At 35.3% G+C, this 26,062-nt stretch overlaps 1 protein-coding gene across 1 annotated transcript in view; it reads left to right on the top strand.

The window, feature by feature from the left end:
* Positions 1 to 473: 473 nt before the first annotated feature.
* The window catches only part of LOC145662664 (anoctamin-1-like), a gene marked incomplete in the record, with an annotated part of 119,385 nt that continues 93,796 nt past the window's right edge, over positions 474 to 26,062 (top strand). Inside the window, 2 exon segments of the mRNA XM_081728465.1 lie at positions 474 to 581; positions 18,282 to 18,514. Of these exon segments, the coding sequence (XP_081584591.1) occupies positions 18,317 to 18,514 (198 nt within the window).

Genomic DNA, 26,062 nt, shown 5'->3' with positions numbered 1-26,062 from the left:
GACCTCATCGAGTGAATAATTTTCAAAGCAAGTCGGCACGCGCTAGCCTTACTTGCTTACGGCAGTGGAGAATAGATGTGAAACGTGCGTAAGAACTCAGATGTGTAGAAGTTGTCATTCAAGTTGCGTATAAATACAACTATAGTACCGGTACACTCCGCTTGTACGGTTTTTCTGCTGCTAATTACATTTGTACGTTTTGTAGTTTGGTATCTAGTGAAAAATATCAAGCTACAATATTTAAATAGGGCCAGCACGCGTTTCCTGAATAACATACTTTCTTGCTTTCATAAATAGGAAAAGAATGCCGAGAGGGTACTTTATAGTGACAATCCGGTGCGGGTTACAAGGCAGTTTCAGTAGGGAATATATCTTTCATTTGCCTACTTAATGATACTATAATGCTAATTATATTGAAAGCTACTTTTCTGTTCACTCACGTTGCTTTCGATTTTCTTTTCAGGAACTGTGGATATATCTCGTTACCGATAATGTAACGCGTTATTAAAATGTGTGAACTCCCAGGATTTACAGATCCCATCGTGGTGGTATCTCCAGATGAAAATAAATTTGAGAAAAAGGTAAGAAGTCTTTGTGCCTAATTATTAACAAGCATAATATGATACAATTCTTTTTCATACTGTAGATTTATATATTCGTCATAGATTAAGGACATGAATTAATTTATTTTTATTTGCTATTTATAAGAGGTAATAACGATGTAATACTATATTATGTTACCTTTATTCGTCTTTCTTTATGTAAATATAAACCAAAATAATACCCTGTTATCTGTTAATGGATCTTGATTGTTGTTTCGTACGTTCCCTCCCCCGCTGTGGACAAATTACGAAAAACATATTGATGCATTTAGGACATGCGCGCTTCAGCGTGTTCCGTTTGTGTGTGAATGTGCCTGATTGGTGTTCTTAAAGGACGTATCAGAGGCCGGATAAGGCACATGCTTCTGATTAGTCTGCTTTACCACTAGATCAGCGGTCAGGGCATTTGACTGGCATGGAAGATAGTTACCAATCATTCGTGTTTTTGGTTTGACAGTAATTAAAGAAGTGACACGTAAAGGAATGTTTAGAACTCTTATTAATGAGGTAAATTATGAATTTATTCCTAACGTCAAAAATGCATATTAATTTAATTCAGTCAGTCCTTCAATTATTAAGTCACTTCTATATTGGCTTCTTTGACTGGATTCACCTGTCCAGATAATTTTATATGAAGTTATAATTTCAGAGATTTTCAGGATTGTTTTCTTGTTTACTCGAAATATCTTTTGAACTCCTTCATGGTTATGTGGTTAGCGTACGTGCTTTCGACGCTGGAGATCCAGGTGTCACATGGACTCCCTGCTGAAGAGAACCCGAAACTCTAATCCAATCAACCGTTGAAATTTCTGTGAGCTTTGCCCGTTGGCTCAAGACTTAATTGGTATTGTAGGACAAATCCTTCTACTCATTAGTGAGCTCAAATCTGACTCTATTTAACAAACAAAGCAACTTCTTTTTGCACTTTTGCATTAACACAGGGAGTATCCTCGACTGGATAGCTGGGCAAGGTTCTAGATTACTGGTCCCCCTTCCCATTGAGCAGTAATAAAGACAGAAAACAACGTGCCCTGCGGGGCTCTAATCTGCCTTCACTCGCTAACGCTTGCTTGGCAATACTGTGTAAATTAAATGTATAAACTTTAGTACAGAAAGAAACCAATTCAGCTACTAACTTACATGGGGGACCAGTAATGTAGAACCTTCCCGATAGCTGAGATTGCATTAAAGTACACTTTACTTCATTGTCGAATTGTGTGATTGCGACTAGTGCTGACAACTTTTAAATTAAATATTCGGGACATAGTTGATATATAACGACAGAGGGAGAAATGACTCATACCATCATACACGTGAAGAGAGTGAAAAATGTGCGGTTTTTGTTTTCTGTGCTCTATTAAATATGTACTACTTATCAACAACAGTGGAATCACATATTTATAAAGTTTACGGAAAAAATGCGTACATTATTTTAAAAGAATATTGTAAATAATCAGAGGGGGAGGATTTATTGTATGGATCCATGCACAAATTCATTACATATACTTCTTTTAGAGAAAATCATCATTTTGTATCTTGAATATTCATTTTTGGGGCTTGGACTTGCATTCCTCTGTTTAGATTCACCTTAGGGAGTTTCAGTGTATGTACATGGTCAGAACTATTGTGCAAAAGACGTTAACCAACTTTTGGTAGGTGGCCACTGAAAAAGCACGAATGATATCTAATGGAATCAGAGCAGGAACACAGCAGGGAGAACCGAGCGTTGATGAGGGTGCGTCCGTAGGGAGCAGGCGTGTCAGCGAAGGTGGTATACGCATAAACAAGGATAGCGCAAAACACTGTATATAGTAAAAATTACTTGGAAAGGTTCTAGAACACAAATCCCCTCATGTAGGTCAGTAACTAGGTTGGTTCCTTTCTGTACCAAAGGTTAATATTCAACTCGCATGGTATTAACCGTCAGTGCGTGAAGGCGGGTTAGAGCCACGGAGAGCACGTTGTTTTCTGCCTTTATTACAGCTAAATGGGTAGGAGGACCTGTAGAACCTTGCCGCTTGCAAACTTGTATTCCAAAGCAACGTAACTTCTACAATTATGTGAATCCCTTAACTTTCGGACATTTCTGTAGTTGCGCGTTATGACGTTAGCACATTAACTTTAGATACTTCACTTTTTATAGTACAGGTACTAGCTACATTGTGGGCGAATCTGCCTAACACGTTCGACGTTCATTAATATAGTTTCTGAGGTTTGTAATAATGTATACATGATCAAATGTGGAAGGTTCTAAGCAAGGAATAGACTGTAAGGAAGGCATCACAAAGTGAAATAACTATGTAAAGGTAGTAAGTTAACTGATGATGCGCAGACAGAAGTATTCCACACGTAAGGGATGTACAAGTAAATGTGGAATGTATATGTAAAAAGTGTGAAAGACAACGCTGTCGGCATCATTGTGTTCCCCATCACGTGTCTCCGCGTGACCTCTTACCCGTAGTTAGGGATACAAACCTTCTGTGCTGGAATCAAGTACAGGTAAAAAGTAATTTTGTACCTGAAATTCATTAGATTTCTATATTTTTATCCCTAACGGTCAAGTCTTTTTAAATTATCCGTACATAGGAATGTAACTCTTTCAATGAACAGTTTTTAAATGGTCTAAACTTTGCAGTACACACTCCAGCTGCGCATCAATATGTAGAGTGGCTTTAAAAAATTATAGTAGAGTAGGGTCAGACTAGCTTAAGGTTAGGGAAGTTTGGACTCATTTTGTTAAAATTAATCAAGTACAATTTCTTACATCTGCATAAGGACAGCAACTGCAGCGGGCATTGTAAACTTCATTCTGTCAATGTACAAAAGAGTTTGCTTCATAAATAAAGAAGTAAAATATGGTGCATTGATTGTACAGATTCATACATAAATTAATTTAATATACTGTAGACTTCGTTTGCCATTTATTCGTTACAGTGGAACCCCGAAGGAGCAATAGTATGCTAATCACAAAAAGAGTATTGTGCAAAAAAAAAGTACTGATCAACGTGTGCTAGATTGCCACTATAAAGCACGAAAGCAACCAGTTCAGTACGGTTGAGTTACAAGGGGTGATACCTTTTTCTTCGCCATTGCTCACAACTCCAGCCTGAACAGTTTATATGTTCTACTTCACTAGCACCTTACTGGTTCCGCCTTCATAACTTTACATACTGCCTTCAACTTTGCCTGAATCATCTCACTTCTTTTTGTATACTGTGCTTCATGGCTACCTTATGGACGAATCTATGTGTAACGAGTTACACTTTAATGTATTGCTATGTGCTTATTCGTCTCTCAGGTAAAAGGATAAAGTATTTCGTCTGTTAAAATGTTGCTAGAAATTTGTTCTGTACATTTTACAAGTATGTGGATCCATGCAATCAATCGACACCGAAAATACAATTAATCTATCCATTAGATATATCGGTTCTAGATTATAAATCTGCATCGCAAGAACCGCTAAACTTTTCTATGTGCCCTCCGAATCCTTACGGGATTTTTATTTTTTAGGTTTAATTTCGGTAATCAATCATGTTGCCATCATTTGTCACACAAGTTAAAGAACTTAGACTTCACAGAGCCTTTTGCATGTGCTTTTGAGAGAGATCACTAAGTATACCGGTCATATCAAAAGTTCGAGGCCATAGGTAAACTCTGTTGTGAGTGAAGATATGAAAAAAATTGAAAGAGGTTGTTGGAAATAAGAGATTTTCAGTCTAAAATAATTGAAGTTTTCCAATCGCACCAGCTGTTTAAACTCCACTTTGCTAAGGCACCCTATGTTTAATGATAATGACAAAGTATGAATGCCGGTTCAGTAGGCTCTTCTAAAGAAACGTAAGAGCACGCAAGGTAACACGAGGGACGTGCACACGGGAACCTAGATACGTGTATGAAGTTGGCTACCCCCACTTTCAAATTTCGATTCGAAACCAAACTTTTTATTTGTTATTGATTGTTTGAAGAGAAAATTCTTTCGAGAAATATTAAGTCATTTACAAAATAAAGTTTGGTGGGCCAATTGCATACTCGTATTTCAAATTTCGATCCAATGTCACTCAATCTTTTATTTTTCTTCGTTTATTGATTGTTTTGAAGAAACGCATTAAAGAAATTTTGATAACAAAGTTAATGGTCAGCTTCACGATTGCCCAGAATTCCAAATTTCATTCGAAGCAGATACGGTTAAAAATAAGAAAAGAAACACGATCAATAACGTACGTAGAAGTTCGTCAAGTGGAGGTTCAGAGGGTTCACGGTGCGAACTTCATATAATTTCAAGTGCTTGTGTATATGAACAGAAAATACTATTTGAAAGCAGCAATCATTGTATGATAGTTCAATGCATTATATTTCATTAACAATTGAAAAAGACCAATAATAGTAATAATAATGCCTGAGACGAATACAGATTCAATAACAAACCATATTTCGTTATTTTATTTTAAACTTTGAAATTAAGAATTGAAACTACAACGAATACGAATTGAACAATAACGCAATGCTTTATATTTCTTCATACATTACAAATTGAGAAGAAAGATTGTAATACTATTTGAAACGAACAAAGGTTGAATAAAAAAGAAATAGTCCTTCATTCTCCCTTTATACTTTAAGCAAGTAACAGTGTCACATGTACACTACGTGATGGACTTTGGTTTCTATACCATGATATTTTAAGTATTGAAATCATAAGTGATAGATTTATATCGCTTCCTGTTCTAGTAGAGATGTTAGAGTGGAGATAGCATATATTCTTAGGATGGTTAATTGATTGCAGAAAACAGCTTCGTGCTATATAGTATCGTTTTCGCTGTATGAAGTTCAATGCTGAAACCCTACTTTTATCATTTTTGTTGTATGTTCTGCAATATTGAGAACCGAAACCGCCTGAGCTACCTTTGACGAACTTCTGCATACGTTACTGATTGTATTTCTCTGCTTATTTTTTTACAGTTTTCTGCTTTGAACCAAATTTAGAAGTGCAGGGCCAGCGTGAAGGTGACCAACTTTATCAAAATATCTTTAATGCTTTTCGATTTTTCTTGTAAACAATCAATAATAGACGAAAACTAAATTATTGATTTTGAATCAAAATTTGAGACCCATGTGAAGTTGGCTCACTGACTTTTATATTGTAAATGACTCTTAATATTGCTCGAAATGAACTATTTTCTGTTCAAACCAATCAATAAGAAAAGAAAACCAAACGATTCTTTTGAGTATTGGCTTGAAATTGAACAGTAGAAAAAGCAGTGTGAAGTTGACCTCTAAACGTATCCTGCAAATATATCTTTTTGTATTTCGAAACCAGTTTTTTTTTTTCTTATTCAGAACAGTTAACAGTAAACGAGAAAAAAATTCTTCATTAACTTTATTTCGTAAATATATTCTTACGATTTTCGAAATAATAACAAATCCATATCAAGCGTGTGATTTTGGCTTTGAATCGAAATTTGTGAGTAAAAGAACCAGAGTGAATTTGACCACATTCTAATTTTATTTTGTAAATATATCTATTTTCACAACAAAAGATTTTGTTTTCAAAACAACCAATAACAACCGATTAGCTTCAGTTTTGAATCAAAATTTGAAAGTGGGTCTAGTGTAAAGTTGCATCATCATTTATTTTGTAAACACTATTTTATGTTTTTCGAAATAATCAACAACAAATGCATATCAAACGATCAATTTTGGTTTTAAATGGAAATTTGTAAGTGGAGGGACCAGGGTAAATTTGGCCATCCTAACTTTTTTTAAATGTCTCCTTACGATTTGAAATTACGGGGGGCCAGTATGAGGTTGGCTGTCCCAATTTTTTCTTAAATATTTCCTTACGTTTTTCAAAAAAAAGAAATTAAATTAAATTAAATTAATTTAAAAAAATAAAACTATTTCATCTTCAAAATAATCAATAACAAACAAGAAGCAAACGTTTGACTTTGGTGTCGAATCAAAATTTCAAAGTGAGGAGTCCAGTGTGATGTTGGCTCTCCTAAGTTTATTTTGTAAATATCTTCTTACATTTTTCGAAACAAACTATTTTTCTTCAAAACAATCAATAACAAATGGATTTTGGGTATTGCCAACAATACATATGCTGAGTCATGTCCTGTGTCATCACTTGTAACTGCAACACTTGTGGTCGTGTTTTGAAATGTGACTTCTGTAAACATTCAAAGTTTGTCTTTACTTCGGTGATATACTTTTACTTCTTGTGACAGAATAACAGACCAGTTTTTAGCAAAATTACAGTGAAATATTAATCATAATTGTTCAACCTCTACACATCCTTTCACTTCTGTAACGTATTGCAATTTCTTCAGATGTTGGTGTGTCACTGATTTTACTATCCATTTCCCAAATTCCTCAATGAAGGTATCAATGGCAACAGTTTTTAATGAATTTATTTTCCTCCCATGTTGCATATGTGACCTCAGAAAAGTCGTCTGCTGTTTTCCATACCAAGTATCTATAAAGCAGTCACCACACTCCAAGTATCTTTCCATAACAATTATCTTTCTTTCCAGAGCAGTCACTACACTCCTGAAACAGACAAATCAACATTGTACATCACAATTGTGTCATGTCACGCCTTCAGGAAAGTTCCTCGAAGTCACCACGCAAAGTTCAAAACTAGCACAATATACACACAGATATCTCTAGGGGATGGTACTTAAATCATAATGCATGAAATTTATACCTTCCAATGTGGAATATTGAATATTCCTTCTTATATATGGCGAAAGTTTCTTTAATACTGCGTGTCATGAATCTTTCTATTTCACAACTTTTTGTTTTGCAACTGTTACAGTGATAGTATCTTTTTTTCTTTGTTGACGCTGTGGCGAGAACAGTCTAATTTCTTTTCCAGATAAAATAACTGCATTTGACATTTGCATCATTCAAAGGGTGACCGTAATATGGATCAGGTTTTCGAAACACTTTTTGCAAATGTCACACTTCTTGTTTTTGTCCATCATGTATTTTATAGCAGATGGAATGTGGAAAATTTATACCTTTGAAAGAAACTCTTCGATAATTGTTGGTACTTGCATAGTTTCATTGTAGGATTCACATGGTTCAACACCTGAATTGATGTTTGATTTAAATTCCCGGTAAGTTGCAGAGACCTTTTGTTTTACATTCTTCTGAAGATTGAATTTCTACTTTGAAAAGTTTGGTCAATTTTGCAGTGGTGTACTCACGTACAGCTACAGTAACTTTGCTGTACTTTCTTGATGCATATAGCTTACGACTTGACTTCACTGACTTACAACATGGCTTCTTCACAGGATCAACATTAACTTGTATTGCTAATTGATTCAGGAAATGTAATTCTTCTTCTGCAAATACAAAATATTAATTTTCTGCACCGTGGGTGTCTGCTTGTCAGTGATGATATTCTGTGAAAGCATTTAGGACACAGAAAGTAATCACTAAAAACAACTTGACTTTGTAACAGTTTTGAAATGAGCATTCGTACTCCCAACCTGAATGTTTTATTTGCTGGTCACTCGTTTAAGAGTATTCAAGTAGTCAGCACACTTCACTCTTGTGTGACGCCAGCCAGAAAAGACATTTCAAACTCTGTTCTTTCCACAAAACACTGCACAATTCAGTCAGTCAGGAGGATCTTCACAAAAGCTTACAGGCGCACCAGAAATTTGGTGAATTGCTCTCTTTGTTTGCCTGTTGACATCTGAACCGTGAAATCACGTACCTTCCTTTTATATGCTAAGTCAGTTATCTGTATGGTTCCAGGATGTTCTAGAAGGTTCTGTTAGATTGTGAAATTATCTGGATAATTCTAGATTGTTCTAGAAGATTTTGTGGCATATTTCAATTGAGTAGTTCCAGAATGTTCTAGAACAGGATTTTTCAACTTGTGGTACCGTACGTGCACCATTGGTATTCGGAAGCTGTTGTTAAGAACGTGTGATTTATGGTGATGTTAATTAATATGGTTTGGAGGTACGCCAATGAGAAAGGTTGAGAAACTTGTTTTAGAAGGTTCTGTTACATACTGGAACAATCTGGATGGTTTCATATGTTCCAGATCATGATTTGGAAAGTTTCAAGTAAAGAGAATCCAGAAGAATAAAAGGATTTCATTAGTTTCAACCTAGTTTAATTTATGTTTTTTATTCCATGTTATTGAGCACGTTGTTACGAGAGTTATATATATATATATATATATATATATATATATATATATATATATATATATATATATATATATATATATATATATATATATATATATATATATATATATATACACAAAACCGTCATCGGAAACTTTAGAACCAAATTGACGTATTCTCCCTTTCAGGATATGTAGTTTCCTTAGAGATACAATACCTGTAAAATTGTCAAAATTTTTGGGATTAGTGCTTCTGAGATTATATATATATATATATATATATATATATATATATATATATATATATATATATATATATATATATATATATATATATATGTAAACTGCAAACAAGATATTAGGCACGGAAGTCAAAACATGAACATTGTTTATGGAACCTCTTTAAATCAAAAGTGTAAGTTCTTTTCTTCAGAGAATGTAGTACTGTATGATACTAATCAAATAAAATAAAAAAAAAGAAAGAAAAGAAAAGAAAATCAGTATTTGGTGTGGGATTTTTAAAGAAAAGAGATCAGAAGGTTACAACACGAGAACTTACACATATTTCCAAAGAGAGAAAATCATTTGAATCAGTAAATTATTTTCTCTCAAATAAAACAGAAAGCAACAATATAACTTGAATAGTTTCAAAGATAGAGCATTTTAATATTTTGCCGAAATTTACACTGGCAAATGGCGGCGCATGAGGCGAATTGTATTTCGGGCCAGTTTTTTTTTTCTTTTTACCTCCCTCCTCAAAAAAAAAAAAAAAAAAAAAAGTTCCTTAAATTTTCCTGAATTGTAATGTCCTTTTAAATTCAATAACAACTGAAGGTATCAATCTCCTCCTGAACTGATATGGATTATATGCCGCTATATGATAGTGGGAAATTTTATTGCAGACTTCGAGTATCTGCATTTCTATCCCCTTTGGTCCATGTTTTAGTTGTTGTATTGCGACCATTTTATACTAACATAATTAACATATAAAATTCAGTTGTCTTTTTTATCTTTTTTTTCTAACATGTTACTTAGCAAGATTGTGATATGTAGTTGTGGATTGAAGTTACTTAAAAACTGCTCACAAACTATTTATTGTTACTTATATATTAAAGAGGAAATAGCTGGTTGTATATCACACCATTTTTTTCTGTAGGTGCAAAAGTTTTTACACAAAGAATGGAAAAATGCACAACAGAAGTTGACTCAGTGGCTAAGCATGAACTTCAAGAATGGGTAGCGTTTGGGAAACACATCGATACGTAAGTCGGCGATTAGAATTCGATTCACAGTCCAGTCGTGCATTTTTTCACTCTTTGAACACCTATTGTTACTTTTGTCGAGGTGGATGGTTGACCTTCGAGCTAATATGATGCCGTACATATGAAGTACTGTTAATATTATATGGTAACTTTAAATATATTTTCCTGAATATTGTGTAACAATTCCATTTCTAACTTAGTAGGTTAGATAAAAGCTTGTTAGATCCTTTTGTTGCTATGCTGATCCAACCAAAATTAACATTATCATCCTCCCTACGATCCGTATTTACATTATCTTTCTGTCTTGTTGGTCTGTTCAAAAAGCGCCCCAGACAGAGACTTCCTACCTAGAATTTCTTCGGTTCTTTACAATTAGTTCATGTCAACTGATAATGTGAGTCAGTCAAACTTAGAAAATTTTAAGGCTTAACTGCAGACAAATCTTCACCTTGACAGGTGTATAGAAATTGATAGTTTGTATATTTTCTGGGGAAACCACTGAATATCTTACCAATACTTATAGAACATAAATTCTCTTGCACCAGAACTCATCTTTAAAGACAACCCGTAGTCCCTTAGTGGTTTGCCTACTTCGAATAACCATTTTTTTCCTTCACCTTTCCATACGTTTTTACCTTTTTAACCTTTTTCAGACGCAAGTCAGTGAATATGAGGGTCGTGTCCCTCGAAAGTGCTACTGTTTTGTGATGTATAGCGGTGAATATTAAGTATCTTTCACTTACTATTGTAACTTTACTTCCATCTCTGGTGTATGTAGGTTTTTGGTTCGATCCCAGTTCACGCCAAGTGGGCTTTGGGGTAGACAAATGCCGTGTGCTTGGGTTTTCTCGAGGTTCTCCCCTTTCCATTTCTTCATTTCATTCGTTTCTTATTATCATAGTCTCCTTTAGCCTATATGGCATAACTGTGGGACATAAAACTGAAATATGTATTTACAATTTTACTTCAAAAAATTGAGAAAAACAGCACGGCTTTCCTTCATCAGCAGACTAAGACTTCTAATCAAACATGTGATGGAAAGATCTCAGGTCTTGATTACTGTATTAGCTTCTTACCGAGTTAGGTAATTGTTAATGAAGTAGGAGTATTATGTATATGATTGTTTTAGTATCGTGGTTAAAATTAACCTTTGATATAACAAAGAAACTAGTAGCAAAAATACATAATGCTGTAATAGTTATATCTGTATAGTTTTTGATTCGACTGCAAAGAGAATCTTTCCAGGGAATGATGAATGTAACAATTGCACTTCGCTACGACCAAAAGTACTGAGCCCATCGAACTGAAATTTAGTGTTCAGGAGGAGACTAAGAAATGTCGAAGTCTAAAATAACTACTGAATATAGGTTTAAAATGTGGTTGATAAACCGCAGAAAACTGTATTTTATGTATATAGGGCGAGTTTGTAACTTCGTGCCTATAAATCAGAAACGACTGCAGATACGAGGATAAAACACAAGTTCAGATAGGAAAGTGTCAGGTGGTGCAAAGAATAAAGCATTTTGCTTTACCCCCAGGGTTCTCTTAGAATCACGTGAAAATTTCAGAAGGTAAGGTATGTCATTTAATTAAACTTTCAAAAGATAATGAAAGGACAAACCACTTCTGTAGGGAAAAGAATTCGTGTAGGGCACTATTTACGAAATGATGACCATTTAAATGTGAATACTTGTACAGTCAGGCAAAACGTTCAGTTCTTTTATAAACTACAAATGACTGAAGATAAAAAAGTGAGATAGGGAAATGTTATAGAGTACATTGAATTGAGCATACTTTTTGTTCTACAGGGACTCCAATCATGTGATAACGGGGAGTCACTCGAAATTTTAAATGGGAAAGTGTCATTTGATACATCATTGAGAAGACCATGATGAACAATTTCGATTTCTGTTTCACAACTGAATACTTGTGGGTGATCGTCTGAATTTTGTTGTGATATCTGCTTTGGTTTTGGTGTCTTTCGCGTCTGTCCTGTACTAATAACTTCTGTAAAGAGCTCATAATTGCATGGTGGTTATTTCCTAAGCGCCCCACACGGAAACAAAAATTCTACAAGTTCTTGTTTTATCCAATCACATGCCTTCCTATGTAAAATTTTCGACTGATTCCCAGTGCCCTATGATAGGCGTCTTTTGAAACAAACCAATTCGTCTTCAGCTATTTGTGATTTATTTTATAAGTACCGGACGTTTTATCTGACTGTGCAAAAAGTCACATTTTAATAGTGGCCGTTTCGTTAACGGTGCCTCGCACAGAAAAAGAAAAAATGTCACAAATGCTGTTTTCTTTGCATGTAGTTTTTAATGATGTCAAATAGCATACCTACTCATTTACATTTTCGTTTAAATTATGGATGGCCAACTCCGGAAAATTTTGGCCATCACTAGTTTAAACCGTAGTGCCTCATCCTAAAGGGCACGGGGGACAAACAGCACACTCCATTGAATGCACCATATAACATTTTCCTTTCTCACTTTTGGTTTCACCTTTTTATTTTCAGGCCTTTGTGATTTATAAGCATTTGAGGTTTCACCTACTGCAAGTACTCAACTGTAAATGATGGCCATTTGATAAGCATTGCCCCACAAAAAAATCCTACAAAAGTTGTTTGATTTTGTAGTATTTCTGCAGTTACATATCTAATAACATGCCTTTCCATTTGAAATTTGAGTATCCTCTTAGGGCCATCTAACAGCGTGTTCTGGGGGTAAATCAAAGTGTTCCACTTGATGCATTACCTGCCACTTTGCGATCTAAGCTTCTGTTTCTTCCTTCTATTTCCAATCGTGTCTTATATTTAGACATTGGACGAAACTACAGACACACCCTATATATTATCTATAAATATACATACAGTATATGTGTGTGTCTGTTCCAGCATAACTGTGAAACGTCTGGAGCAATTTTCCAAAATTAGTATACGTATTGTGATAGCCTTCCCTTTATACTCTTCTAAACAAACCCTTTTTATTCTATACAAGAATAAGTAGTGAGAGATCTAATTTGCAGTGTTAGCAACTTCACCAGAATTAACTAATTTACGGTATATCTCAATTCTTCTTCTCCCTGTACCTTCCACTGTACTTTCCCGACAGTGCATACACTAAATTTATAAAGGGATCTAGAATCATTTACTTTGCTCTGGTGGACTTCCTTCTCTTTTCTTTTAACTAATCGAGAAGCAGGTTTTCACAATTCAGCTCGTTTATCATAAAATATACTAATTGTCTAAGGGGAAAATGTATTCCTTATAAATCTAAAGTTTCGGGAACGATTTTAAGACAGAAATCATTAGACACCTTTTAAGATATTAGTTTATTTACGAAAAGAATGTGTTTGGTTTATGAACTTCTTGAACTAAACTCTTTTGGTTCGTGGCTAGAAATTTCAAGTATTTTGCATCTCTAATTAATTTAATCAGACATTAAATCAAGATGGGTCTCTGGAGTTAATAGCCCGCGTTTATTTACAAGCTGCTAATACACTTCTTCAATTCGTTTTATAACAGCACTACTAATCACTTATAGAGTGCGTCACCTAAAATCCTGTCGTGGAACTCATCGGACCTAGATTCCGTTCCACTTAAGGAAACTCGCTAATTTAATCAAGCGAGGTGAGGTTAAGGTATATTTTGGATCCGTATTTTGAATCCCAGGAAGAAGTATCAATTTAGGAATTATTCTCTATCAGCTTCGTCTGTGTTTCAAGACTATTCATCAATAAATGTAGAATCCCGACTGTAGAATTCCAACAAAACATAATTCGAAGTCATCTTTTATCATACAGAAACTCTTTAATTTAAAAAAAGAATAATTTCCTTGTCCATTATTCCGAAGTTTTTTTTTTTTCTGATTCCTCAGATTCGTGGCCCACTTCCCTGTCATTATGTTTACAAACTGGGTAATTGAATGAGCGTGTTAGCGTGCAGGCAAGGACTTGCATCATAAGATGTAGTTGAATCTCAGCTGACGGAACATGTCACGCTTACATGTTCTTTGATCCTAGTATATACTCATATACACTACTTAGTTATTTTGTATGAGTTCTTGGTGAATTTTAGTTTCTTATATACAGGGCGGATCATTTATCTTGAAGCGCTCTTGGAACTTGTGAACTAATAAATAAAAATGTTGATAGTTAGCACCATGCAAATATCGGCAGAGAGACGTAATTTGGCATATTCTACAATACCATCAGATTAACAGTATTTCCAACTCTGACAGAAGGTTGTAGTTTTTCAAATGGTGCTACGTCAGGTTATTACAAGTTTTAAATATACATATTAAACTCAATCATACGATCCCATACTTATTATTCGGTGTTGCGAACTAGAGACTATAATATCACAAATGTCCAAATTTTGGATATTTCTACAGAAGTAACGCAAGTGAAACGGACAGGGCAACGCACATCTAAATTAGTGTCGAATACTGCGATCATATATGATGTATTTCTAGTAAATAAAAAAGTTGCAAGGAATTTATTTTTTAAATGGCTTTATTTCTAAAACATCACATCTAATCTGAATGATTTTCGAGAGCCGTAAATATCATAATGCCAGTCACAACAATTTGGTATATGATTCTTCCGAAGATGAGTAAAAGTTGCTACGCTTCATGTTATTGTTGTTGCTTTCTTTGATTCTTTGACATTACATCAACAGTTTTTGGTAGTTGTAATTACGAGGGAGGATTAGAAACTAAGGTTACAAGGGCGATATTTCTAGAGTTCCGTCTATTATAGAGGAACGATGAATGTACGGTAATTGTAATACATGGAGTTGGCAACAGTGCAGAGTTTGCAGATTCAGCCACCCGCCACGTGCAGCGCTAGTTGTAGGTAAACACAAATGGAGACCCATTTGGAAAAATGATCTCGCGAAATTGTCCGCTCAGATATTTGATTTCTGCGGGCGAAACATGTAACCGCGACTAAAATTCACCGGCAGCTAGTAGAGGCTTGCGGAGAAACTCTAGTGTCTCGTTAGCATGTCGCAGAATGATGTCGAAAGTTCGTGACTGGTAGAGAAACAAAACGTCACCGACCGACGCAGAGCGCAGTGGCCGACCCAGCACGGCATCAACAGACTTGAATACAGCTCGCGTGGAGGAGCTGATTCACGACAACGGCATCTGATGGCAGAATTGGGAGTGTCGTTCGTTAGCGCCTAGGAGGCCGTCGCTTCAGACGAGGAGGTGAAGCACTTCGTGACAACGTAGCTGAACAACCAAGGACAAGATTTTTATCAGGAGGGAATTTTCGAACTTACCCCACGATGCGACAAGTGCCTCAACTGATACGGAGACTGTCCAAACATAACCTAACGTATGTCCTATCTGTTGGCTGTATTGGTTGTATGAAATAATATATACACGCTTCACTACACGCTTTGTAACCTTACTTTCTGATCACCACTCGTACGAGTACTTCTCGCAAATACGTGATCTAAAGTACTATTGCAAGCTTTAACGATGTTAATTATGTCTCCAGAAGGGTTTGAGATCAAATTCCTGCAAACGTCATTATGATCTTTACGGTTTACGGCATTATGCTCGTTATGGTTTTTACGCCTATTGAATACTAAATACGTAATTGGATATGATACTTACATAAGCACTTTTTTGAAAGAAAAACTTTTGAAAAAATGAAATTTTTAATCTGTTGTAACGGGGTTTGTATTTATTCGAAACATCTCATCATGATCACAGTGTTCGACACTAAGGAACTGTGGGCGTGTATTGCCCGGCCCGTCTCACTTGTGTTATTATTGTGGAGGTCTCCAAAATTTGAACGTTTTTGATACTGTAGCGTCCCCAGTTTGCAATACCGAGAAATACATGCAATATTGTAGGGTGTTTTTGTTTAATACATAGATTTGAAATTTGTAATAGCCTCACGTAGTGTCATTAAAAAAGCTGTAACTTTATGCTGGGTTGGCAACACTGTTAATCTGGTAGTGTCGAAGTATATATCAAACAATATCCCTCTGCTGATTTTAAAATGGTGCAAAATTTCAACATTTTATATGTATTAATTTAAAAGTCTCAAGAGCGTCTCAAGTGTTATTTTTTGAGTTGAAGGAACATATTATTTAAGTGTGTAAAATACATTTTTGTTATTGTGATAGAGCGTTTTACAAGGAAGCATAGTAAATAATGTGTATTTTCATATGAACGTAACATTGTTTCTTATTTTTTCTATACACACCTACGCCAAGAGCTATGAGTATGTGAATACTTGTGTGAGACACTGTAGTTAGCGCGTGAATATATAAAACTGTAGGTGCATTTTGTATCGTGTTGTATTGTAGTATTGTGTATTTTTGCTACTATCTTCTTCGTTATTAAAGGTGGATTTATGCTGCGACATATAATATTCCTACCTCATTGTTACCTTTCCACGTAATTCTACAAAACGTAGATACAGCAATCAATATGTTAAGTTTTTTCCATCACATGTTTAATTAGAAGTCTTACTCTGCTAATGAAGGAAAGCCGTACTGCTTTTCGAAATATTTGGAAGCTATTACGTATCGTCACAGCATATACCTATTACGAGAAACACGAAGATGGGTAAAGTTAATTTAAATAAATGTTTTCTGCTCTATATAAATACCACTTATTTGTCTTCCAATGCACCATAATAGGAGAGTAAAAGTTAAAATTGGGAGAAGAGAGTGCCCTAAAATTTAGAAAACACTATAAAAAAGGGAAGCATGTTGTGACTTCTTTACAGGACTACACAAGACTATGGGATTGTTTCCAGCTCTATGCTGCTGGAAACACAGGACTTTGGATGAAAGCCCCAACACTGGTTCTGAAACTGTTGTAATCGACTTTTAGTTCATAATCATTTGTAGGTTCTAGATGATGTTATTTTAAGATCTTGTCTTTTTTCACGGTCATTTTAAAAGCAAAGTAAGTTTTTCTTTAGTTTAGATACTCCCAAGTTTTTAAAAATGGAGGTGGTAATGTTCCATACACAGTGTGCACTCTGAAATAGGATATAAACAATTGCTGACGAAGTAGTGACTATATTTTTGTTTTTCGTGGAATTGATAACAGATTTAGAGTAGTTGACCACAATTTCCAACATACGTGACCTTATAAGGATATGATATTGACATTGATTTTCCGTTAATACATCTCTTTATTTTGAAGCTGGCTTTTGACTAAACTTTGAGCTACATAGCTTCACTTTTTCTATATAATTTCATATGCACAGCTTCATGCTTCTGTTTGCTGAAGAACTGGAGTTTATTAGATTATCACTTTCGAACTTTATCACTTAAATACTCGCGTTAAAAAAAAAAAAAAATGTATGCTATAGGTATAGCTATAACATATATGATTTCACCTTGTAATTGTGAGTTTTAAAATGTTAGTAAAATTATCAGACATTTTCTGTCATACGAAGTAAATCAGGGTGTCTATTGGTCACGAAAGTCAAGAAAAAGTCACAAAATTTAGCTTTTGGGTCACGATTTTTTTTTTTTTTTTTTTTTTTTTTTTTTTTTTTGATCTGTACAAACATAAGTATAGACTGGAAAAGTTTGTTCTATAAAACGTAAAAATTCACCACCAAAAGTGTCTATGGTCGGCTTTAGACAGTACCAAATCACAAGCAAAGCACGCTTCTATCGCACACATGAATATTCGGCCCAATTCACAACCAAATTCGCTCTAAAGAATGTTCCTAAATTTTATGGCTTGGGAAAGAAAAGTTCACGAAAAAGTCATGAAATTTCATTTTGGAATTTTAGTAGACAGCCTGTAAATACTCAATTTGATCCAGAATCGAAAGAATTCCTTATGTTCCTATCCTTTCGCTTTAGAAGATCTGCATGTTAGAAGTGGTTATCGTTCACGCTTTGAGATCGTAAGGTCCTGAATGTTAACCATTTTCATAGATTTATTCCAGGGTTTTCCCTCAATCGTGTCAACTAAATACCAGAGCCTGGAATGGTACTTGTAGTGTATAAAACTGGGAAACTTCCTTACATAGAGAATTCCTCTCATGTTTCAATTGTTAATTGTTTCTAGTATAAAATGGTGTCACAGTTGTATCTGGTATATTGTTAATAAAATTTAGTCAAGTACATCCACTCGACAAGAGGTAAACAATAGGTTTTATTCATCTCTGTTCCAGTGAATGCTCTTTGTGATCATTTTTCCAGTGTGTGTGTGTTTTGTTGTAATGTAACTTAACATAATGCAAGTGCCTGCAGCCAACCTCCCTTCCCAATTCCAGTTGATTAATTTCATGGTGTACAGTACGTAACAACGATGGAGGAGGAGGAAGCAGCATGCGAAGAAGACACTTACTTGACTCCAGTGCATAAAGAGAGTATTCATATGTCAACACTTAGTTTGTATCACAGTGCACAGGATGTTGCTGACGCCAAACCGAAATTCGTAGCTGTAAATAATGTGTCTGATAAACACAGTCACGCTGATGGGGCAGATGTGATTGTAGCAGTGGAGGTGAGACCTTGCATGCCACATACACCCAGGCTTGCATGCAGCCAGCAACAGAGAAAAAGGTCACCGTGTAATCGTAGCATGCATGCACAATCATTTACCTGCCCTGATCCTAAAATGAGCAAAAGTAGGAAAGAAATAAAAGTTAATATTGATCAACCATACATGAATATTGCATGTGTTAAACACTGTACACCCTTTCTAGAGAATGTTTCAGAAGAGAATGTAATTATTGGTAGTATGGTTTTTATGACTAGAACAGCTCGTAATGCGTGTCCAATTCTCATTAGATTCGATAATACAGTTAAGTGGCACGGTGGTTCAGTGATAGAGCTCTTACTTCTATTGCCTAGGGACCCTGATTCGATCCCCAGACAATATCGTCTGTCTTGCACCTTCTCATTCTACCAATTTTTCTATCATTCTCTTGCCTTAATTATTGTCTCCTTTAAACTAAAGGGCAATTATAGGACGTTAACTGTATTATCTGGTGGTGGTATTAGAAAGATAAAAATGGATAAATGAATTATGCAAGTACAAAATGTGACAAATAATTATAAAATACAAATACCTAATTAAGAAATTACTGCTTAAATGATCCAGTTAATAAAAAAAAAATGCAAACAAAAGTCGACAAGAATTTGTGGAACACACACTTGAATTAAAATTTTCAAAATTGTTTCATTCGTAATTAACATATCATTTTGTCTGCAATGTTGGCATAAGATAGCACGACGTATTTTTTAAGTATAGTTAATTTTATTCTAAACTTGTTTATTGTAATATGTTTACACATATATAAAATTCATCAGCTCAGAATCCCACATTGCGAATGCTATAATGTTTGAAAATTTCAGCATCATGGAAGAGGAAGGTTTGCATAATTTAGTTTTAAAAGCACTGGTCTGGCGGATGGTAGTGTGACAATATTTCACATGCTATTGAAAACAAGTCTCCATTTAACATCACTTCTATGTATATTTGCGGTACGTTGTAACAGTCACTTGCTTGGGATTGGGCATGTTGTGTGTTATCAAATAGTATTGCATGGCTCATTTGTCACAAGATACAGCCAAGCGATTTTCGTTATCATTGAAATCACTTAGTAATTTCCCTTGTACGAGAATTAGGATGTTTTTCTCAGCATGAACGACTATTTGCACTTTACCATAAATTCGTATTTATATTTTCGTAATTATTTGTCACGTATTCATTGGTTGCGTTATTCAAATAGTTAATAAACCCAACACAAATTGACCTTTCATAGCTTTCACTGTAGGTGTTCATGTGGCATTTCAAACAACTGTATCTGTAAATCTAAGAATTAAGATATTTGTGTTAATTTCGTATCTTGAATGCTGTAATAAAATAATATAAACTCCTGAATCACCCTAAATTACTTTGTCATGTTGACGAGCTGACATTTTTCCTTCTGTGTGACCCGACTTAAACCACCATATTATATTTCTTTGTTATATATGCATGTGAAAGAGGACATAGTTACCCAGATTTCTTCCTAAATATCTTTGTAGATGTTGATCCTATTTTTTATATTGACCTAGTCGTACGTAATGGAGGTTTGAAACTAAAAAATCTTAACTTTGTCAGGGGTATATATATATATATATATATATATATTAGGGATGGCCAAAATTTTCCGGAATCCGGATTCCGGAAATTTTGTTTTCCGGAATCGGAAAATTTACTTTCCGGAATTCGGAAAAATTCCGGATTTCGGAAAAATTCCGGATTTCGGAAAAATTCCGGATTTCGGAAAAATTCCGGAATTCAGAAAAAATCCGGAATTCGGAAAAATTCCGACATTCGGAAAAAATCCGGAATTTAGAAAAAATCGGAATTTTTCCGAGATCCGGAATTTTTCCGATTTTACTTTCCGGATTCCGGAAAGTAAAAATTCTGGAATTGGCCATCCTTAGCTAGTAGCTGTTAAAAGAGAAACACAATAATGAATAGGCTATATATACTGTATTAATTTCTTGTAGTTGGATATGTCTTTATCATTTACGTAGACAATTGCTACTGCAGTTATTTACTACTTTATGAGAAAGGTCTTATTTTCACACACAAAAAAGTCGCCGGTATGTCTCAAACATTATCGCGTTCCCACCTGCAGCTGCTTCAAAGCACTGCAAACTACTTTTTAACCAGGCGAAAGGCATTGAAGGAAAATAAATCTCAACAAATATTCTAATAACATTCGCTTATTGTCAACATACCTACAGTGAGCACAGAAAGTGTTCGTACACCGTGCATACTTTATATTGAAAACAGCTAGCATGAGAACGGGAGGTGGAAAATATATATATAACCAGATTTAAGACTACACATTCATACATTTTATTTCTATATACAAGAGAAAGGCCAAACAAACACAATCACTGTTTTGTTCAGAAGAAAAGAGAGAATTCCTTTTTTGTAAACGCAAAAAGTCACCGTACACTTATGCTTGAATTAATGCTTATAAAGTATATTACGTTATTTAATATTTTGTGGGATTACCCTGTGCGTTAATGATTGTCTGTAGTCTTCGTGGCATTGATTTCACCTGTAGTAGTTCGTAGTTCTGTAGCTTCGGGACTGATTATGTCCCATTCTTCTTGAATAGCTTTTCTTAGGCCTTCTTTAGTAGACAAGCTGTGCCTTCTGATTCTTGTCTCCAGAACAGATCATAGATGTTCTATGGGGTTCATGTCTGGGGATTGGGGAGGTGTGCGAAGCTGTTTCAAGGTATTATAGAGTCAGGGGCGGATCCAGAGGGGGACGATCGGGGCGATCGCCCCCCCCCCCACAAGAGGAAACTCTTATTTTATATATAAATAAACCCATCCATAACAAGTTTGGAGCTCTTAAAAGTAGCAGTATTACCGCCGACCGCCCCCCCAGAAGTCCGTCCTGGATCCGCCCCTGGCAAACCTTGCAGACAGGCCTCGTTCAACAGTACAAACAATAATTGCGATGTATAATGTTTCTATCACTGTGCGAAACCATAAAATAATAATAATAATAATAATAATAATAATAATAATAATAATAGGGTCTAATAATAAAAAAAGAACTGGAAGACCAAGAGTGTTGAGTGAATAAGTTAAACGTTACATTATTAGGGAAAGAAAAAAGGTTCCAAAAAGTAGTGCTGTGCAATTGGCAACGGATCTGGAAACACGCGGTGTTAAAGTATCAGCCAGTACAGTGCGGAATATTTGCAGGGTATCATGGTCGGATAGCCAGGAAAATGTTCTGGGTGAACAAGACAAATCGTATAAAGAGACTAAAGTTTGAAAAAGAGTATAAAGATAAGGGATCAGGCTTCTTTCTGGAATAGGGTCATATTTTCGGACGAAAGTAAATTTAATTTTATCGAGTCCAATGGGAGGCGTATGGTATGGCGCAAGGTGAATACAGAGATGAATCCTCAAAATCTCGTCTCTAAAGTAAGACACGGAGGAGGGTCCGTGCTCGTCTGGGGTTGTATGAGTGCCTCAGGAGTGGGTCGTCTCCTCCTTATCGATGGAGTGATGATCCACAAAGTGTATATTAACATATTAAAGGAATATCTCCATACTAGTGCGCAGAAGATGGTTCTTGAAAACAATTTATTGTTCAGCAAGACAACGACTCCAAACATACAGCGGAAAATACTCGATTGTGGCTACTCTATACAGGGGCGGATCCAGGACGGACTTCTGGGGAAGGGGCGGTCGGCAGTAATACTGCTACTTTTAAGAGCTCCAAACTTGTTATGGATGGGTTTATTTATATATAAAATAAGAAAGTTTCCTCTTGTGGGGGGGGGCGATGGCCCCGATCGCCCCCCTCTGGATCTGCCCCTGAGGTTTGCTATCTTTCTCAAAGATTTACCCTTCTTATGCACTTTAATAATTACTTTTCTTGTCTCCTCATTTGTTTCTGTTCGGTTGCTTCCCATTTCGACAGCCCACCGTGCAGTTTTTTCACTCTTATTCACAACTAAACTCATTCTGTTACTCGTCATGCTATACAGAGGTGTATACTCAGGTGAATACTAGTGAACCCCAGTTGTGGTATCTTTGTTTCGTATTCGTACGTCAGGTGTACGATCACTTTTTGCGTCTACTCTATACATTTTCTACGGAATTTATTTACTTTCTGACCATTAAACTTGTCTTTGTGGTTCTTTATTGATATATTCATAAAGCTTAGTTTTCATTATTCATATTGTGTGTGTTATTACACTTCTTAAATTTTCTGTTTCTTTTTCGCAGGCATTCTCGTTTCAATAGCATAGGTGTACGAACACTTTCTGCGCTCACTGTATGTACAGTAAATACAAATTTATAATTTTAGACTTTACGAAGTATACAATTGTTCAATAATTAACATAAGCAGGCATTCATTAATTTATATTAATATAATAGTTAACAAAACTAATAAGCGGGTGATTGATGACTCAGTGGTAGAGTTTTCATCTATGGTATTCTAACCCAGGACATGTGGGTTTTCGATGGCTAATTTTGTGTTCGAAAATTTTCCCGGTGGTACTCTTGGTTCCCTTTCTTATATTTGTTCCATCATCACTCATTAACGAATTTAGTTTATCAAAACTCTATAGCCATATATTCATTCTGTCCGTCAGTGAAACAAACAGTCTCAAGAACTATCTGATGGATTACCAATCAATTTTGGCCATGATGTACAGAGTCAATAGTTAAGAATCGAGTTCCCTGATGAATGTAATATTCAAACCGGAAGCGGTACAAATCAACCATTTCCGGTTTTAACGTTAATCATTATATAGTAAATATGGTAATAGATAGCGAGAAGCGGTTTCCAGTAATCGACATATATATAACATTCATGTAGATAGAATGTTACCCAGTTTGTGCATCTGCTGAAAATAGTGAGCTTAGGTATTTAGAGAGCATTTTCCGCTTTAGAAAATGTGTGTTTGGTAAAGAATGTAGAGAATTAGCTGAGTCAGGCACGTAGCTAGAATATGGTAATAGGAAGGGGGGGGGGTCTGTCACGAAATACTGTGGTTATTTACCAGGGGCTCAATCATTCTAAACTATTTTATTGGCAACATGTATTGGTTCGTTTAGCCAAGATTTCTAATGGGGGAATGATATGAAATACTGTGGTTACACACCAGAGGCTCGATCAATCTAAATATTTTACTGACAACATACCCATATTGATTGGTTAGGACAATAAAATGAGGATATATTAGTAAGTATTTTAATAAGAAGCTATGAAGAAATCTCGAGTAAAAGAATATAAAAAAAGTATTGAAAAAGATATCGTCTTCCGAGGTCATTCGAACGGTGTCGAGAATTTTGCGTCTGGGAAATTTGCGCCCTACCTCAAGAACAGGGAAAATTGCGCCTGCGATGTACCTCCACTGGGAAGTTTGAGCCCTGCGAAATAAAAGAACCTATTGGAGCTTACGCATTTCCTCGGAGGGGCTGACATTACAGCATAAACAATCCTCCCCCCACAACCATGCCATTTGTAATTTATTTTCATTGTGGCTATATAAGGGGAGAATAAACTTCAATATAAGCCAAAAGAACACAACGGATCAACGCAATCACTGCTTCTTCCAGAGATGATTTTGGGGGAACACTGGCCTCCCCAGAGCTCTCAGAGTGCCCCCTCGGAGGAGACCAAAATAATACGTCTATAATATAATAATAAATAGAATAGTACCAGCAGTGACCCCCCTCCGGAATACTAAATGTGCCCCCCGGAACATTTTTCCTGAAAGAACGACTGAACGCAATTATGTGTTTGAAGTGTAATTCCAGCAAGTAAACACACTGTACATAGTTTTCTTGATAATATTACTGAACTGATTTTACATTCACTTTACATTTTCTTTTCTATATTTTGTGTCCTGAAAAGCCAAACAACTCGCAAGGATTGTGAACAGAGATATCTGGGTAGAGCCAAACAGCCTTTCGTAGATTAAATTATACTCTTTGATTATATTAATAAATAATTATATATCAGTCATTTATACGTTTATTGTAAATTTTGTAGTATAATGAAAAATTGTATTTGTATGAATTGCCCTTTAGTGAACTAAAATTGTATTTTTTTTCATTTGTTCGGAATATTATAACGGATGGAGTAACTCACTGAGACGATGAGAGGCAAGCCTAGTTCAAGTGCGAGTGGAAGTTACTTTACACAATACAATAATAAGTTGAATTGTAGGGCGCTAACATCCCAGTGCAAATATATAGCCGGCGCATTTTCCCCTCTTTTTGGGGTAGGGGGCAAACATCCCAGTGCAAATATATTGCGAGCGCATTTTTTCCTATTTTTGTGGTAGGGCGCAAAATTCTCGCATTCAAGGAAAATATAATGTCCGTGAAGTTGACAAGCCACTTATGTCAGACTCCAATTTCGACTTTAAACGTCGCTAGTGCTACGTTAGTGTTCGATAGTGACGCAAATCGTTAGTACTCCAACTGCATGCCAACACGCCCACTTCTAAGAATCATCTCAAAAATGAGGTTAACCGTTAGAGCAAGTAAGTGCTCATTGGTGACATTAACATTAACGTTAAAGCCTCCATCGTACGGCCCTTTGAGTAATAATAACACCACGTTTTTTGCTAGTCTCAATGCGTCCCTATATTCTCGCGAACATTCTGACGTGCCCAAGTTAGTTACTTTTTTTTTTTGGACTATTGTTTATCTGTTATTGTTTATTGTTTATTGCTAGTCTGCAAAGTAGTCCTTACATTAATATGCCATTGTCCTTGATAATCATTGCGTATTTACAAGCAATTTGTTATTACTGGTAGAAGATATCAAAAAACAACAGATAAAATCTACTACTTAACGGTTCATATTTTTCTTTTACAGTACATAAACGATTAATAATAATAATAATAATAATAATAATAATAAGACTATTCCAGCATAAAAGTTATCAATTGCATCACACTGGCAACAAGCGACACATATTTTAACTTCATAAAAAATCGTTTCTCACGATTTTCTGGAAAACTACGTATGATAACATCTTCATTATGTCAAGTTGTTTATCTCAGTGTGATATATGACTTACCTCTGGACAATATCACAGTAAAACAAAAATTAAATATTAGGAGTACATCGTACTTTTGGACTACATCTCATTAACCATGGGAAGATTGAGTAGTGTATACTTTAGGATGTAAGTTTCAGCTTAACTTGCATCATACATTCTTAGGATTACAAAAAGGTAATTTGTTCGTTTGCATTTGAACAAAATTCTTAGGATTACAAAAAGAAAAAATAATTTTTCCGAATTCCGGAATTTTTCTGAATTCCGGATTTTTTTCCGAAATCCGGAATTTTTCTGAATTCCGAAATTTTTCCGAATTCCGGATTTTTTCCGAATTCCGGAATTTTTCCGAAATCCGGATTTTTTCCGAATTCCGGAATTTTTCCAAAATCCGGATTTTTTTCCGAATTCCGGAATTTTTCCGAAATCCGGATTTTTCTGAATTCCGGATTTTTTCCGAAATCCGAATTTTTTCCGAATTCCGGAATTTTTCCG

The sequence above is a fragment of the Thermobia domestica genome, chromosome 10 (assembly GCF_964235325.1).
Source record: "Thermobia domestica chromosome 10, izTheDome1.hap1.1, whole genome shotgun sequence".
NCBI lineage: Eukaryota > Metazoa > Arthropoda > Insecta > Zygentoma > Lepismatidae > Thermobia > Thermobia domestica.
Note: the sequence above shows the minus strand (reverse complement) of the source record. Positions and strands in the feature narration are given on the sequence as shown.